At 42.5% G+C, this 18,882-nt stretch overlaps 1 protein-coding gene across 6 annotated transcripts in view; it reads left to right on the top strand.

Annotated features, from left to right (window-relative positions):
- GRIP2 (glutamate receptor interacting protein 2) overlaps positions 1 to 17,834 on the top strand; it is a 687,757-nt gene extending 669,923 nt beyond the window's left edge. For all 6 annotated transcript variants that reach the window (XR_014968484.1, XM_085624444.1, XM_085624443.1 and 3 more), the window contains exons 22-24: positions 9,926 to 10,159; positions 11,993 to 12,139; positions 15,322 to 17,834. Coding sequence is in view for 5 of the 6 variants with exons in the window: in XM_085624444.1 (XP_085480570.1) it covers positions 9,926 to 10,159; positions 11,993 to 12,139; positions 15,322 to 15,513 (573 nt within the window). In the remaining variant the exon portion in view is untranslated. The remainder of the gene's footprint in view (positions 1 to 9,925; positions 10,160 to 11,992; positions 12,140 to 15,321) is intronic.
- The last annotated feature ends 1,048 nt before the right edge of the window (positions 17,835 to 18,882 follow it).

The following is an 18,882-nucleotide window of genomic DNA, read 5'->3' as shown; positions in this document are numbered from 1 at the left end:
CTTACCACCCCACCAATCCTTCTCATTCTGCGAACTGACTTCCAGGGATAGGGACTCCCTTCAAGGGCCCTAGTTATGTGCACCAGTGGTCAGTGTCTTGAATGGCTCTGCGCATCTAGCATGGAAATTCGTGTCAGAACTGACATCAGCACGCGGGGGCAGCATCTAAATAGACACCGCTATGTCATACTGACGCAGGGTCGACCGACGCCACCTACCGACGTGCAGGGGTACTGCTAAAGAAAAAATCTCCGGATCCAGCCCTGACACCTGCGGGTAATTCTAAAGGTAAGGAATTTATAACTACCTATGTCTCTTACAGATACTTCATGACCGAAGATAAGTAACTTGTTCGACAGTGCATTTCTTTTGGTGACAAGTGAGGTGCAAAACAAATGGAAGAAACACTCCAAGAAGACCCTAAGATATTATTGATAAAACTGTCCATTTTGCGACGGAATTAAAGTGTCAGTATTTCAGCCCCAACGGGGTATTTGACAAGGTCCTTCATAAGACAGTCAAGAGATGCATCCTAGGGGCGGTCAACAGGGTGCCATCCTTGACCGCAAATGTCAAGACCTGTTGAGCACATAGAGAAAATAAGGAGTTTCCCTATCTGGTATCTTTGGTGATTTAAGTACAATATTCGGTTCAGCCATCATAATGCCAGTGAAGGCCAGCAGTACAGTCCAGGTAAGGAACCAGCTAACCAAACAGAAGCCAGCCAGAAGCTTTTGAGCTAGAGTAGAAGCTGGTACCGCAAAGTTACAATAGAATAGAAGCAGAAGGACTGCTCTCTGAGGTAGCCACTATTGAGAGAAGTACAAACTGGCATCTTCCCCAGAGTAGAGAGCAGGTACAATAAGGTTACCAGAGTGTATGAGTAAAGATAATGCTCTCTTATGTGACCAACACAGAGAAAAATACAAAGCGGGGGGAACCAGTCTGGTAATTTTAGGGAGGTGAATTAGAATGTGAGAGAAGGAGAAGGAGAGCTAAAACACACACAGGAGGCAGAGCGTCTTGCATCGCAGAGACCATGGATCACAACGAAAGACACCAAAAGAGGCACTGATTTCTCACCGGCAAGGAGACCCAGGACAGGGTCAAGCAGAGCGAGGCAGGACCCTCCCCTGCATTACGCATTCTTGCTCTCCCATACTCGCATTCTGATTTTCAGTATATTACTTTTTTCTCTTGGGTCCTTAATGTCATAGCATTTAGTTGAAGGATACATGGCTTTGCCATTATGTTTTAATTTTAGCAGTGCTCTGTGGTAAGCTTGTCCATCTATCCTATGCTGTCTAAGATTCTCCCGGTGCTGCCCCTCCCCCATGCAGGATGTGGTCCTGCCAGTAGTCACTGCTGCTGGCTACCACTGCATGTGCTTTTGACATTTCCAATGCTTTTTGATCAAATACTTTGGCAAGACCAATTACCTTGTATGGCTATCTAGACTGGAAAAAATAATTTCAAGATGGCCCCGTGCATGGACGGTGGAAATGCTTTAAAGTATTTTCAGAATGAGTAAGAATAACTGTCACAAGATGTCTGCTATATGCATGAGGAAGAAATAAACCAAGGGAAGCCAATGGCATTAATGGCCCGTCCTATTGGCTTTGCCAATGCATATTCCTTTGATGAAAATATTGAGGATTGTTCTTATTTTGGTATTTGGTATTTTATTTATTGTGCATGATTAATCAAAACCTTTGCATATACAAAAATAAAATTCTATTCATTCCATAATAAAATCGCTATATACAGTAGCTTATATGTCACAGACAATAAAATTATCAACACAATTAACAAAAGATAGCTGCTGTTATTGTAGCTGTGGCCAAAGATATTGGAGTCTAGATTTAGTATTAGACTTAGTCTTTGAGCGACTCAGGCCAGGTTTTTTAGTCTCTTTGCGGTAATGTCGAGGAATTTAATCAACCTACAGTTCAACTGTATCCGGTCTGGGTTGAAACACAGCATTATTGCTTGTCTGCATGTTCTGACACCGTATTGTTTAAAGGCAGGTTTTAATAAGGTATACCTGATGTCTTTTAACTTATTGCAAATACACATTATGTGGATTGCATCTTCTGTACCGCTACTACAAAGCCGACATTGGGCATTTTCGTCCTTTCTCTCCCAAGGCGGCAAGAATTGATTGAAAGGGCCTGCCCCCAGTCTTAGCCTGAGAAATTTTTCCTTTATAATAATTTTTAAGGCCATTTTCAAGTAGGGCTGAGGTATTAGTTTATTGTAGGTGTGTAAAACCATCCAGCTGTGTGATCTTTTAGCTAGGGTTTTTTTATCTTCTAAAACGGATAGGGTACGGGTTACCTTGGTAACTGTTTTTTTGAAAATTTGATGATTGCCCTGGACTTCCCACAGTTCTGTTAACCCCAGCTGTTTGATCGCTTCCTGAAGGTATGCGTTTGCAGATGAATTTCTTAGGAGGGAAAGTTCTGTCCAGAGTAGCTCGTTCAGGGTACCCTTGTCATCGTGTTTAATTTTATGCCAGCATTTCACATAGGTACCCATGCGTTCTAAGGATTGTTTTTGAAGTCCAAATTCTAATCGAATTTGGGCGGGGGAGACCGATCTGGGAAGATGGAAGATTGCGCGGTATGCCTTGGATATAATGTTATCTAGAGGTACTGCATCTTTTCATTTCAGCGCTTCACTCCCGTAGAATATGGCTGGCTGAAACTTTGCTTGTATAATCCTAAGCAAGGGATCAAATGACAAGTCCGGTAGAAGTTTCTTTAGGGGTTTGATTGTTAGATATGTTGTAACCCCCTTTCTCCGCACGGCTTCTAGTTGTGGTTTTGCTGAGTTATGTTGGTCCAGTATGACCCCTAGGTATTTATAACTTGCACCTTGGTCCAGGCGATGGCCATCTAGAAACCAGCTAAGATGTTTTCCTTTGTGGTAATTAACCGCCATGATTTTTGTTTTGTTGTAATTTATTATTAGAGCGTTTTCTTGCGAGAACTGCAAAGTGGCGTTTAGTAGGCGTTGGAGGCCGGCGGGGGTCCTGCTTATCAAAACCAGGTCGTCCGCATATAACAGGCAGGGTAGAGGAACGTTTCCTAATTTAGGAGCGTGGCCTGTAGTTTTGCTCAGCGACTCTGGTAAGTCTGCAAGAAATAAGTTGAATAACATGGGGGCTAAGACGCATCCTTGTTTGAGGCCTTTTGAGGTGGGAATTTTTCTTGATACTTTACCGCCGTTTGCCAGTTTTATCCTTACCCATGTGTTGGTCTGCAGGTTCCTCAATTGGGAAAGAAGATTGGAAGGAATACCCCAGCTATCGAGCTTTTGCCATAGCTTAGTACGGTCGACGTGGTCGAAAGCTGCTTTAAAGTCTATAAAACATAGAAAGAGTGGGTATTTTCCCTGCTTAGCAGCGTCCATGAGTAGGGTCAGAGCTATTATGTTGGTTATGGTGCCTTGTCTTTTCCGGAAGCCAGTTTGGGTCAAGGGTATTACCTTATTTTCCTCAGACCAGGTAGATATTTCTTTTAGGAGGAGCCCTGCAAAGTATTTGGCCTCTGTGTCTATCAAAGTTATTAGACGATAGTTTTTTGGTTCAGCCCTAGCCCCTTGTTTGTGAATTGGGCTTATAATTGATCCTCTCCAAGAGTCTGGAATTGTGCAGTTTATGTTTGCGTATTGAAAAATGGGCTCTAGTGCCTTGCTCCAGAAGACCGGGTCGTTTTTAAAGAGTATAGATGGTATCCCGTTAGGGCCCGGGGCACCTGAAGGACGGCCCTTTGCTATTTGGTTCATTATCAGTTTGTTAATTTGGGCCGTGCTTTCTCCGTTTGTGGGCGATTCCGCTATGTACTCTGAGGTATCCTCTATATTTTGGGTTGGAGCTATTCTTGTTTGGTTGCCAGATGAATGTTGGCTAAGGGGCTTTGATTGATTTTTGGCCTTAATGTTAGTCCCCGGGATGTAATATTTGGAATGGGTTGTTGAATCATCATCATTATTGTTGAAATGGTTGAAAAGAAAATTTGCCCAGACCTCTTCGGAGATGTTGGAGTTTATTCCGTGATGCTGCAGCTGTTGCAATTTATTTATTGATTGCCAGAATTTAGCGTTGTTTTTTTGCTTGGCATCATAAATCAGTTTGGCCCAGAAATCATTATTCTTTGTTGTTTTTCTTAGCCAACTTCTCTTTTTTAAGAGGGCTTTAGTTTCACGTAGCAACTGGCGAAGATTTTGGTTTCTAGGTTGTGATCGCAACTGTCTTAATGTATGGTTTCTTGTTGTTTTCAGCTTCTTCGAAACGGGGCTGGTAATTTTCAAATTTGGAGGGACGTTTATATACTTTTTGGAGCTTTTATCTACAGAAAATCTTTTTCCAAGATTGGCGATGAAAGTCTCCCAAATTTCCAATGGGTGAGCGAGATGGTCTTGTGCTTCCTTCAGCGCTTCTTTAGCCTGTACTGCTACGTTTTCCATGTTTGTTGAGTTACACCTAATTCGGTGGAGGTTTATTGATCCCAATGGGGCAATAGATGTTTCTGCCTCCAGGTGTAATATAGCTGTAGCATGAAGTACCATCTCTTGCGGCATATGGTCACTAAGGGTACTATTGCCTATTCGAAATGATACAACTTTGTTGAACATAGCTAATGTTGTAAAGGTGAAGTCTATCGTGGTTAGCTTTGGATGAATGGTACGTTGGTGCTGGAGGGTTATAGTCCTTGAAACGGCCATTGGTTGCCCTCAGGTTTAGATGTTCAAGTTCTGATAGAAAGAGTATTGAACTCTTTGTAGATTTGTTTACTAACGAGAGGCCATGGATTGGGACTCCCCAAATGCCAGTCAAGTCAGTGCAGAGATCGTCTTCCTGTGCTGTTCCTAGGAGATACATGTTGCAGTCTCCTGCCACGATGACTTTATCCGTATTTTCCTCTTCCATTATTCTTGATATCTCTTTAACCACTTCCTTTGATGATTGTGTTTTATTTTTCGGGTGAAGGTAAACATTTATTAATATTACCTTTTGAGTTTTCTGGTCAAGAGTCATTTTAATTACTGTAGCTTGGATACAGCTTGGGGAAGTAATGCGACTTGTTAACGGGTATGTATCCCCGAATTTCAGTATAGAAGAAAAAAGGAGCAGACCGCCCGAACGGCGTCCAAAGCTGGTGTTTTTTATTGCAGGTTTGAAGCATGAAATGTATCCCGGGAGGTCAAAGGATGTATCCGACCAGGTCTCCTGAAGTAAAATGATGTCAAACATTTTGAGGTAGTTCAGGAATTCCGGGTCGCTTTGTTTGGAATTTAGGCCGTTAATATTCCAGATAGTTATTTTAATTTCATTGGAGCCCTTAGAAGAGGGCAATGTAAGTAATGACTTTTGGCAGTTTGAGCTTGTTAGCCAAATAGTCCATTGTAAGCCTTGCCTTCCATTCTTGGCCGAGGGAACCATTGAGGGGGACTGGTTAACTGTTGGAGAACTGCTTCTTGCGCCCCTTAAGATTGATACCGATGTACGGCATAGGCTGTCTGAGATTAGAAATGGAGTTGGATATTGTGGTTTGGGGACTGTTGTTAATGCTATCCCCCAGTTTTGAAATATTGTAGTTTCGTTGCTGATTCTAGACGCTATCTCCGATGTTCTCCAAGTTGTTTTGGAGGCGTCCGAGTTTGTTGAGTTGTAATTTGGTAAAAATTCAACAAACAAAAGGTCGGAACTATGAATCGTTGTTAGTGATGGAATAGCTTGTAAGAGGCGTAATATATTCCCCCTATTTAAGATGTCTAACCGGCCTCGGGACTTGTATCTGGGGGCAAAGATAATCATGTCGGAGACCTCTGCGTCAGTGGAATCGTCTGTTTCATGTCCGCTAGGGAAGGCCGCGTGTCTGGCCATTGAAGCGCTATGGCTGTCTCGTGCAAGGTTGCCCAGTCCATTTCTTGCATTGTCTTTTGAGGGTTTAGTTTGGGGGTGCCGACCTTTATCTTCTAAGTCTCCAGACTGAGGCAATTTTGGGGTTTTTGTAGGTTCATGACTTTGTTGTCCTGCCGTCGACTCTTGGGTTTGTAAGCTTTTGTTTACCTTATTCGATGTTTGGGCCTTTATTTGTACGGTTAAAGGTTCCTTATTAACGTGAGACTCCTGAGTTTTAGGCATTGGAGGAGTTTCTAATATGAGGTAGTCGTTGGTCTTGGCTCTGTTTGGTGTGCTTACCCCTGAGTGATTTATGATGGGGCAAGTTTGCGGATCCATTTGAGATGTTTTTCCAATAGGGATAAGATTTCTTGTGGTTATGTCGTCCGAGTACGACATGGATAATTTTTGATTGTTTTTTGTTTTTGGTTTCATTTCAGCATGATCTTTTGACAACCAAGTAAGCAAAGGTTGGGCGGGGGCCGTGTTTTTCCTTTTTCTCCCCTTCCTTTTATTTTTGCGCCCAATGTTTTTTCCTGAATTTTCCTTGCTTGGTGACAATTGGTTTGTTAGTGCTTTACCTAGAGGGGAATATTCTAGGGGTTGCAACACCCTGCTCTCTCCTATTTCATTTTGCGAGGTCTGAGGTCAGCTCTCAATTGGAGATAGATTCTCTGAGTGGTGTAATACTATTTTTGTTTTCTCCTTTGTAGGTAAAGCTGAGTTTTCTCTTGGTTGAGATGTAACGACAGCTACGGACAGTATGTCGCTAAGAAGTGACGGTAACATGGAAAGTTTGTCTATGATTGGGGCGCAGTTACAGTCTTGCCGAAGGAGTTTATCGTTGAGGACTGCTTCCTGCCCTCTTCTAATTAACCCATTTAGGTCGGCCAACTTTGTATCAATAGCAGATGTAAATTCTGCTAGGGTTTGAAGTACTGACAGCTGTAGGTCCATTTTATGCGACTGATATTTCAATGCTTCTGTTGAGTATTGCATGGTGCTAAGGATTGTTTCCCAAAAGGCTTCTTTGGTCTGTTTATTATACTCGCTTGCTTTTGCCATTGTGTTGGTTATGTTGTTTTGAGGCTTGTTATTGTATGAGGCTACTAGATCCTCCCATTCTTGGGAGGCTAGGAAGGACATGTCGCAATCTGAGTTGTAAATAGTCGCGGGATTCGGCCTCGGAGGAGATTTTATGTCTCTTTCGCGTTCCTCTTTCACTGAGATTGTTGTTTCTTTTTGTAGCCAGTCTTTATTGGTTTGCGTATGACTCTGCCGTGGGGTTAGGTCGTTTCCGTCTGGGCGTGCATCACGTATTTGAGCTATCGGTCGTTGCGGTTGGCTGGTCCCTAAGGGATAGGAGTCATCAGTTAGTGATATTGTGCGTTCTCTAGTTAGTAAACAGTCTGAGGGGTGAGGGATAGCGGGTGACAGGGGAGATTGTTCCGGAGTTTGGTCGATTCGATGCTCGAGGTTCTGTTCTCTTATCTGGTTGATGTTTATAATTGCGTTTGGCAGTTGTAATGGTAAATTGTGTGTAGGTATGGGCTCCCAGGAAGGGGGGTCCTTTGATATTACAGAGCACTCATGAGGGCTGGTTGTTTCTGTCTTTGTTAATGCGTGCTGCTTTTGTGTTTGAAGTAAGATTTGCTTTTTGTCTTTAAGTTGGAATGAGGAACAGTAGGATTGTGTATATGTGTAGTTTTTGTCGATTTTAGTGACAGACCCCTGCTTCCTCTTTTTTGGGTGGAACGTAAGCTTCTGTTGCATTAACTAGTTCTAGATTGGAGTCTTTTATCTTTTCTAAGACGTCAAAGTTTATTGAGTCGCGTTCTTTTGTAGGTAGTGCGTTGTGTAATTGCCTTTTGTCTAGTCCGTTTAGTTCAAGTTCTGTTTGTGGTTTTAGATTAATGTTTTGTGAATCCGTTGAATGAATTTGAACCACTGTTTGGTTTAGTTTTAATTTTGATTCGGCATCGGAGTTGAAGCTTGATTTAAGGATACTTGGCTGTAAGGGTGTTTGCAACCCTTTGATCTCGCTAGACTTGGAGAAAATTATAGATGCTGGATCTTGCAGAAACGCGAACTTAGTAAAGATCTTAGGCTGAGAGGAGTATGGGGTCTTTTGTTTGGAAGAACCCTCTATACTTATTAGTCTCCTGTTTCCAGGGTTTAGGCATGGGTCTGCTGTATGGATAGTTGGTTGAACGGTAGTTGTAATTGGGTTCAACGCTTCGTTTAGTGATGGTGTTTCCAGCTTTGGGTGGGTTTTGAGAGGGGATTGACCTAGGTTCCGGTTGGCTATTTGATCGTCCAGTGAAGTTGTTATTTTGCTAGAGTTTGGATGTAATATAGGGTTTCTGGTTGTCTTGAGTTTGGCGTTTTTTGCTTTCTGGCAGTCCAGATCATTGTTAGCAGAAACCTCGGAGCTGCATTCATGATTTCCGTTGTCTAGCGTATTTTTCCTTTTTGTTGGCTTTTTAGCTTTTTGGGCTAGTTTAGTGCTGGGTAAATCTTTTCTTGTCCTACCGGATCTCATTTTTCCCAATTGTGAGCTTCGAGTTGGGGTTTGGGATCAGATGAGCACTAAGTTTTTTTGGAAGATGATCTATGCTACCATAGGTCAGTTGTTCCTGGTCACTGGTTTTAATTTGTATACCTATATACATATGTAAATTCAGATATCCAGTGGGGTGTACTCCCAAGACTCCCAAAGTTGTGCTCTGCCGTGACTCAGTCCCAGTCCCTCCTCTGTTGTCCTCCGTTGTCCTCCCTTGGGGAGTGAGGGGCAGGACAGACCTGGGCAGGCCTGGTAAGTGCGATGGAACAGGGACGGTAGCTTGGAGGACAGTTTTTTTTTTTGTTTGTTTTTTTTGTGTTAGCCAGTTATTCTAGCTGTTCCTGCTGCTATTACCACAAAACCACATTCAATTTTAACAGTAGGCTCTCACCGGTTTGAGTAGCGAGGGTTTGACCTGCTGAGCACCGCCTAGTAAACCTCCTTGGTCGCCTCCTTCCCCAATCGCTTCTCTGATGGCGCCTTCTCTTCTCCTCTCCTCCGCTCGCTGTTCCTCAGCTCAGGCACGACGGGATGGAGGGTGAGACAAGACGAGGTGGGCGAAGTTAGCAGGCTGGCGGGCTGATGGTGTTAAAACAGTTACGCAGACCCGTGGGTCGCGAGCCGAGAGCCTGCCACTAATCGCCTCTGTGTAGTCCGGGGAGTCAGGTGGCTCCTGTGCTACCGATCGTTTTTCCAACTCGGCCCGGCCCTGTTTGGCTCAGCGTTTTCTGAGGCGAATCCGAGGCAACCCCCGCAACCTGCGGCCTGTGCCCCCTGCACCGCTCGATCTTTTTGGCTTGAATGTAAAGCGCAGGAGGCTACAACTCCGGGCTCCGGGGGGCAAATCAGAAATCGAAATCAGGTGGGCTCAGGTCTGACCACAGCACCACCCCTCACTGCCGCTGCTCCTCCGTTAGTTCCTCCGTTCGCTGGCCCGGGCTCCGGGGGTCAAGTCGAGGCGAAGTCAGGTCGGGGACAGGACGGTTCGGACGGTTCGGATCTGGCCGCCGCACCCTCGCTGCTGCTGCTCCTCTGTTAGCTCCTCGCTTGCTCGCCTGGGCTCCGTGGGTCAGTTCAGAGCGAAATCCGGTCAGGGACAGGGTGGTTCGGGTCCGACCGCAACACCTCCCCTCGCTGCTCCTCCGTTTGCTCCTCTGTTTGCTCACCAAGGGTTTCCTGATCGCGTGACTCTCAGCATCCAATCCTTAGGAGGGGTCTCTAAGCTCGGGTGGGCAGCAGTCCAGAATGCCTCCGAAGAGCCAGTTATTTGAAAAAGAAATCCGTGGTCCTCTATTTCTTATGACAGTCATTCAAAAGATACTCTAAATATTGTTTAGAGGAATGTATAAAATGTACAGTTACTTTGTCAGCATACAGGTGGTATTGCTTCTTAAATGTTGGAGTGTGTATGCTTGGACTGCCATTTGTAACCAGGTTTATCCCTTCGTTCGCAGGCTTCCATCATGAGCGGTAGTGTGCACAGCCTGGGCCTTGACAGCAGCAAGATTCTCATAGACTCGGTTAGCCAGTCTGGGTTCAGCCCTCTCAGGAAAGGAAGTCCCCACCGGCGTGCCAGAGTTCTCAGTGAGCACACTCCTTCCAAGGAAAGCAAAAGGAACCAGGAAGTGAAGCCCACGAAGGATGAGCTGCAGGAAATGATGTCACCAACCCCTCTGGAGCTGCACAAGGTCTGAGTAGTAACCAAGTTCTTGCCAATGGGATTGTCCTCTTATGAGATGGCTTCATGGATCAGTGTGAAGGGGAGGTGGGGTATCGTGTCGCATTGCATCTAGATAAATATATAGTAGTACATGTGTACAAGCCATTGGGTGTGTGCCCATGTAGATCTCATTGTTTTGACTCGTCGGCGGCTCTTTGTCAGATGCTGCCATCATAGGAAAGCTGTAAAAGCAATCTTAGTACTAGCTGATCCACCATATGGACTTGTGTTGAGAGCCGGTGCTGTGTGGTTCCACAGTGCACGCTCAGATCTGGCATGTGAATCAGCAGTGCAAAGTGGACTCATCTTGCATGTGCACCTGCACACCTCGTGGTTCTACGTGCGAGCTGTATTTGCAAAGGGGGCTCTCTAACCATGCCTATGATGCATAGCATGACCAGCATGATGTAAATTAGGAGTGCACTCTACCTCAGTATACTGTGCTGGTCTGCAATCTGAATTGGAGAGGAACAGGAGACGCCGTTGCAGTGTCCCCCCGTTTAGATCTGTGGTCTCGACATCTGCGTGCAAGTGTTGGTATTGACTCTGGCACTTAGCTCTCAGTCAAGTGCTCAGATTGGAAGTGGCAATATTCGGGAGCACATATTGAACATCCCAAGGAGGAACAATAAATTTATTTTAATTACAATATTTTCTCTGTTTTCATATTTGACAAATCTTAACCGCGTACACCTTGTAATGTTATAGCAGTGTCTGGAAACTGCATATCTATGATTATTTCTAGTACCACTTGATTTAATCAAACAATCGTTTTCCAAGTTCCGGCTAAAACGTTTTGGATTTTTTTACAATGCAAACTGAGTCATAGCCTCACAACTCTTGAAAATTTGGCAAACTAGTCGGAAGTATGTGAGCGCATGTACCCGTAGTGCATGGCTAGTCATGCTAAACTACTTGCAATATGATCGGTTATTGTATTAGCTGTGTATTAGAGGTAATTGGGACTTTTAAAGTAATTTTCTTGGTGTATTTGTGTGATAATGGGCTTGTAATGGGGTTCCAATTGAGTGCAAATTGTAGGATTGGGAGGTGTTAATGATGAGGTTTAATTTCCCCACTTTCATCATTAGCCTAGACATATGTGATAGTTTAAATTTGTGCTGACGTGGATACACTACAATTGAAGTGAATGCCCAAAACATTTGAACAGAAATTATCAAGAACCTATTTGTACCAAATGTTGCCAGATACTGACATTGTAAACGTATATATTGCAATCCTAGGAGGATTCTTTAATAACTTTAAATAGCGTCAGAACAGTCCATAGGAAGAAATACAATTATAAGATTCTCTTAACTAAGGCACTGAAATTCTAATTAAATACAGAACACAAAACCTCTCTGCCGCAGTACCTTAAATAAATCCTCTTCAACAAATAACACTTTTTAACTTTATAATATGAAATAACTCCCAAACACTGGAGTGTGAAAAACGTGAAATGCATGGCTATTTCTTAGTTCTATAATGCGAAAAACACAATCAACGCTGTCAAGCACTTTATGAGCCACAGGACATGAAACACCCGGACTCAAGCCTATGAAAATTCGCTGGATTTTGGGTTAAAGATTAGTTTGTTCTATCTCATGAAGTTAAGTTTTCTCATGGAGGTGTCTAATACATGATGGCTGAGATGTTTCCCATTCCAGAAATAAAAATGTTACATGCCTTAAATAAGGGGAACGCTCCTTATTATTTCTCTATTTTAAGTTGGATCTCCTCTAACATCTCAGAAGTCCTGCCGAAAGAAGGTAAATAAATTTTACTTTGATATCCTTTGCAGATGACACTTTTGAAGGACCCAGATATTGAAGACTTTGGGTTCAGTGTGTCGGATGGCCTTCTTGAAAAGGGAGTCTATGTCAACATGATCCGGCCAGATGGCCCAGCTGACAGAGGTGGTCTCCATCCCTATGACAGAGTTCTCCAGGTAATTGAAGATGTGATACTGTATTTTTATATTGATATGATGCAGTGGGTGCGGGCACCTTTAGTGCGCTAAATAGGTGACCAGAGTTTTGTTTGGACACTGGTAGCTGGAAAAAGAATGGAAAATCCGAACAAGAGACAATAGCAGTTCTCAAAGCCTCCTAGTGAGGAAAAAGTAGTCCTGAGTCAGAAGGATGCTAGATGGTGAGATCATGAAAAAATCCCAGTTTTCCTGTTAACCGATCAATTAGTTGCCAGTCCACAAAGGTAGTTGTTCAGGAGTTTATTGCATAACAGCAAAAGAAGTTTCTTCTGGAACCAATTATAGACCAAATCCTCACAGGTCAGGAACCAATGAAAAGTTTCCCCTCACACATTTTTTTTCGAGGAAGAAAAACCTTTGGTATACTAAGTGGATTCTTTCTGCTTTCCATGGACCCATACTCTGAAAGACCTTCTACAAAACATCCATTACAAAAAGTCTAGTTTTGTTGCAGAGAAATCTGTAACTTCCAGTACCCCTTACAGAACTGAATCCTTTATCTCTGGGCCTTTGTCAAGAATGCCCCCACCTCTGTGAGCTCCTTCCCAAGGTAGTCCCAATCTGGGGAAAGTGTGGAAGCAACAATGTTAAATGCTCTTAGCACACTTGTCCCTTCCCTGTTTCGATCAGCCTTATGATCCCCATTCAATTCTCTGTTTCTCTAGGTGAAGTGTGTTTTTGGTCCACACTGGTTCAGCTGTTGTCTAGCTAAATAACTTCTAAGAATGCATCTCATTCTTGCAAAATACTGGTACACATTGACTTCATCCTTACTATATCTAAGTTTTTTTTTTTTAAAGTACACACCATATATGAAAGAGGATGAGCTCTGAATGTGAGCAACGAAAAATAAAAATCATCAAAGTAAAGATAACATTTGTGCTGTCAAGTAGTTGAGCAGGGTTTTATTCGGTGTGAGCACATAATTGGAGATGATTCTGTTTTAGGAAATCTCACTGGATCCAAAAGATGTCTACTTGATCGCTGGATGCCCTTCCTTGCTTACCAAGGTCTGATCACTATAGCTAGCTAGCTTGGTTTTTCACCAAATAATAACCTAGAGCGAGCCATGCGATCCTTGGAGTGAGGAGCTGAGTTGGAAGAAAAAGAAAAGATGTATTGCAAGGTCCTTCCACCTTGTGGACTCCACAATGAGAAAAGAAAACCGTGCCTTCAGATGTTGGTTGAAGAGAGCTTTTCCTCTAATAATGGTCATAGTACGAGAATGCAATATGAACTTTCACTGTTATGGGTTCTACTCTTTTGCATCAAGATGAATATGTACGTATTTTACCTATCTCTGTTCATATAGGAGATGTAACCAGGGTCTATAAAATTTGACAGATTGCTGCCTTTCTACATCTGCTTTGGCCCGGCATAGATTGCATCATAAAGCCTTAACTTAAACCTTGATTAGCATTAAGAAGAAATATTCAAAATTGTTTCTGGAAATCATGGAACTTTCAAACACCTTTTTTTGATGATGGACGAAACCATCTCAATGGCATAAGTGTTCTTTACTATAGGCTGCCATACTGCTACACACAGGCAACACTTATGACTTTCAGAACTGTAGAAGGGATATGTGAGTCACAACTATGATTGGAGATCAGTTTGCCAAATGCAGAGCCAATGGTGTAGACATCTTTTTCTTCCAATGGCCCTAATATAATCCCTAGTAGGCCTCTGGTACTGCATTTACAAATGTATTTTTGCAGTCCCTAACAATGAATGCTTTGCATGAACCGATCCATTACTACTTTTAAATACAGTGCCATTGTAGTTGTGATTTGATAGTCAGTTTGCTGTGTTTTGGTTTAGGTAAGAAGAAATGCACAACAATTCAAACTAAACTCATTATTACAATTAAACTATAATTTTGTGCTGCACAAGCAAACCTTTAAAATCCTAATGCTCATACATAATGAATCCTCATTTAATCTTTAGTGCGCTCCAATTATGTGAAGCACCGTAAAGTGCTCCAGAGCTCAGGGCCAGATGTACGACCCACCAATTTGCGACCCGCAAATTGCGTTGCATTTGCGACTAGCAAATTGGGATGTATACCAGTGTCTCAGACACTGTTTGCAATTCCTAATGGGGTCGCAAATTGTATGCCTCATGAATATTAATCAGGCAGCACAATTTATGATCCCATTAGCAATGGCTAGCACTCACCCAGGAATAATGGCTTGCTGGGTTCAGCAAACCTCCATGTCTGGCACTGCTTTTAAATAAAGCAGTCTTTTTTTTTTTTAATGAAGCCTGTTTTCCTTAAAGGAAAACGGGATGCATTTAAAAAAGAAAGATGAAACTTTTCAGTTTCAATTTTTTAAGTGCAGGCAGTGGTCCCTGGAACCACTGCCTGCTCTTAAAAATATTTTTTCATATACTCACAAAGGGTAAGGGGTTTCCTGTGGACCCCTTCATATTTGCGAGTGGTTTATCACATACTTAAAGTAGGTCGTAAACTGTGAGTATTTTGTGGCCCGCAAATGGGGTCTCAAAATTGTACATGGCATGGTGACTCGCTATTAGGAACGGACGTTCCTTCCTAATAGTGAGAGTCGCAAATGCTATTTTGCGAGTCAGTGACTCGCAAAAAGCATTTGTACATGCCATCACCCTTTTTTGTGGTCGCAAACTAAGGGGTCTCCCGGTTGCGGCCGCAAAAAAAGTCGTACATCCGGCCCTTAGGGTGCAGGAATGGTCATAGGATCTTAGCTGTGTCAACTCTACTGGACAGAACTCTTATTACTGTTAGTTTTATTATTAATCACATCCTTCTTAGTAGCATTAGTATTATTAGCCCTGATTATTAGCATTAATATGAACATAATTATTTTGGGCATTTTTATTATCTTTATTATTAACAATATCATTATTTCCATTCTGCTCTGGTGAAGCGTTGGCCTGCACCCCCTCTGCCATTTGCTTCTGGTGAATGATGTCACAATACATCTCAAACTGCCAACAAACATCAAACAAAGTAACGCACCATAAAGCCTATTGTTGGTAATTGTTAGAGATACAAGGTTGACAAGAATTTTCTTCCTCTCTACTGGATAGTCCATTTATTGGCGCCAACCCCGGCAAAGTCTTTGGTATTAAATATGTTTATATTTTCCAATTTTCCCCAGGTGAACCACGTCCGCACTAGAGACTTTGATTGCTGCTTGGCTGTTCCGCTGATTTCAGAGGCTGGAGACAAACTGGACCTAGTCATAAGTCGCAACCCCTTGGCACATGTCACAAATCCTCAGCTCGATGAGGAGTTGCCAGTGAAACATTCCATGTGCATTGAGACCAAAACAAGCACCAAGACACTATGAGAAGAAAGCAATGGGTGCTGGGATTCCTCACCTGGGACTTTTTCTGTCCATACTGTGCGAAGCCTAAACCAGAGTATTAGAAAATGGACTTCTTTTTCTATTTTATTTTGCACTACTATTTGTGCCATGTGACAGTTAATCCAACGGGACTTATGAAACATTGCCACCGCCTTCATTTTCCATCGTTTGATATGCATTGCCGGAAGGCAGTCTAGAAGGGGTTACTGTGTCCTTAAGTGAATATGTTTCAGCACCTCATGTCTACCATGACCTTCTTCAGGGGTCTGCCATACCATTGGCTTTGAAGAACTCTTCGGCTCATCAATTTTCCTGCAACAAACTCGTTAAACTTAATGAATTGGAAGGAAGGATGGATAGATTTGTGATGTTTTTCACCTTCCTGTCCCATCATGCCAAGCGAGACCATGCTTTGTCAACAACCCTTCCATATGGTGCTATCGTTTTCTAGTTTTACTGCTGTGAAATTGTCCTGTTATTTTCTGTGGAAAAGCCTCCTCCAGCGTCATCACTATGAAACACTTTCCTTCTCCCTACAAAGCAAACTCCCTCCAAGCACTGGTGTTTCACTCTTAATAACAATCAAGATTAAAGGGCATAATCCATAATTTGGAAAAGCTACATATTTTTGTTGTCTGGCAACTATATTGAATATTTAGTGCCAGAATGCACAGTTTTATTCCACATCCCACAGCCATTTTACTTTTGTTTTCCCCTTCAGCACAATCTTTCTATAATCAGGTGTTTTTTACACTTTAAAACACACTTGTTCCACTATTTCACATTGAGTTTTTATGCATGACTAACTTTTCATTGTTCTTGTTTATTTTTTCACTCCTAGCACTTTTTTGAGGTTACTAGTTAGATATTAGATGTCCACACCTAAGAATCCCTATTGCTTGCTTTCCAAGCATCAGAGAAGGCTGGCACATAAAAGCTCACCAACAGAAGTGTTACCCACATGGCAAAGCAGTTCAGTATTCAGAATTTAGGAAGAGGCATTTGGTCATTGCCGGTACATTGCCTTGCATTTAAACAGGAAAAGGTAGACCCCTGTGTTTTATTGTGTGCCCTTGTGTGTGTTGTGCCAGTGAAAATACAAGTTTGTGAGTTTATGGACATGGCCATGCCTGGCATCTGTCTTTAGGTCCATTATGTGACCTCTTCGAAATGGTGGCTCATACTTACTCTTACAATGTTTGCGTTCTGTTGCCCATCGGCTATGGATGGGGTAGGATTGTTTCACTCGCACCCTATGTCAGCTGTCTCTTTGCAAGCCTCCAGAGATTGCAAGTCAACATGTGTGCCAAAAAGGGGGGTTTGTGTAACAACTTGTGATGGCCTTTTTTAGCACTTTAAGTTTGAACCAATTTTAATGAATCATATCCCAGTTTTCTTGGGAAAGCCTGATGAAGCACATTGTTGGATGGAAGCATAGCATCTTAAGGAGCCTTTGCTTTTTTTACTCTGCTAGTTACTCGGTTCAAGTTACAACCCGATAGCCACAATTCACTTTCCCCAGCCTATAGCAAACGTCTGTGTCTGCAAGTTCCCACTTTCAGACCCAAGTCTCTGTGAAGCACTTCTGGATGGCAGATCAATGGAGGACATGGGTCTCCTAAAAGATGTGTGACCCCCCAGAGCACAATATGAACTGAATTAACAAGAAGCATGGAACATTCAACCAATCTCATACTCTGATTGGCTGAATGACTTTTGCTGCTGATTGGCCATGCTCTCAGGTGATCTACAATGGAAATCCTTGCAACTCTTGTTTTCAGCCATTCCAATTCTTTTTTTAAAAGATAGGCCTATGGTGCATCGTCCAGTATACACCCTACTGTTGCAGTAGGATTTTTACATTTGTTTTGAAACTCCTCTGCCTTTGTTGTAATTTATTCTACCATGTGCCATAAGCAGACCGCGCAGAAGGAGTATTTTATTTTTAATATGCAATATGTGGAAAAGGTCAGAAGCTGTTGGTGGCTTCATGATGGTTTTTAAAGAAGAGGTTTACTAAAGGCTTTAAATGGTCCTTGTATCCCTTCCTATGCATTTTGAATGATATTATACAGTTACTGCATTATTAAATGTGTATTTTTATCCGCAAACTATTAGTGTATCCCATGTAAAGTATTTTTATATGCAGATTTTCTTATGTATCTATGAAAGCACAATATTTAAAGGTACTGGATTTCAATAAATATTTTAGTCCTGTTTTGGACATATTTGTAAATATATTTCTGTATTTAAAATGGGTTTGGAATGACTTAGATTTTTATTATTAAAATATTCAAATACTACTTTTTGTGTTAATCTTTTCCTGACTATGGGGCTTTTTATAGGATATAAAAGGTAAGTGTGATTATCATTCTTGTCAATTTTTCAAAGTGGTTGTGCGTGGTTCCCAAAATTTAATGTGTATATCAATCAGATCAATTTTCTTGATTTAGATCTTATTGGAGATCAAAAATCTATCCAGTCATAAGTTATTTAAAAACATAATAAAACAAGACAGTTTTCATTTTAATATACTGATAATACATTGGTAAAATTGATTTAAAAATGTGTACAAATTGTGGCACACATCAGGCGTTGACATTGCTAGGGCAATCAGATAATTGGTTTTAAGTGCACTATATTTGAGACCTAAAGGTTTTAAAAACTGTTTTCCGCGCTTCTAGTACTGGCTTGCAGGGACAAACGAACAGTACATGCTTAATATCCTGAATCCCACCCTTGCATAATTCACATATTCCAGACTTGCCTCTTGTCTGACAAGTACTTTGTAAAGTTGTTTAAAGGTAAAATGCCCAGTCTTGACATAATTATGAATTGCCTCGTACTATGATCCAATGTAAAGTTAGATTATCCTTGATTTGTCAAATGCTGTCCGCGTAGGGCTTGTAAATATCCAATTGGGAACACTATGCAATGTCTCATTAGGAGCTCATTAGGATGGAGGAAGGACCGCCACTGTCAGCCATGCAGTGGCGGTCCTTCCGTACGCCAACCGCGAGTTACCCCCGCCAAATTAGGATGGCGGGGGGAATCTCACCGAAACCGTGGCGGTCGCAAAGACCGCCCACCACAAAACCGCCACAGGCAATCCTTAGGATTGCCTGGCGGAGCGGTCCTCACCAGTAAAACCGTCCGCCAAATTATGATGATGGCTGGAGACAGCCTTTCCATGGCTGTGGAACCGCCATGGAAAGGCTGGTGGGGATTGTGTTTGGGAGCTCATTGCAAGCACCCCTTGTGTTGGGGGAGGTGAGGGTGCACTGGGGGGGGTACCCATGGTACCCCCCCTAGATTTCACAGCACTATGTGGCAGGCACCATGTGTAACTGC

Source organism: Triturus cristatus, chromosome 9, assembly GCF_964204655.1.
Source record: "Triturus cristatus chromosome 9, aTriCri1.1, whole genome shotgun sequence".
In the NCBI taxonomy this organism is placed as follows: domain Eukaryota; kingdom Metazoa; phylum Chordata; class Amphibia; order Caudata; family Salamandridae; genus Triturus; species Triturus cristatus.
This window is presented reverse-complemented; position numbering and strand designations above follow the sequence as displayed.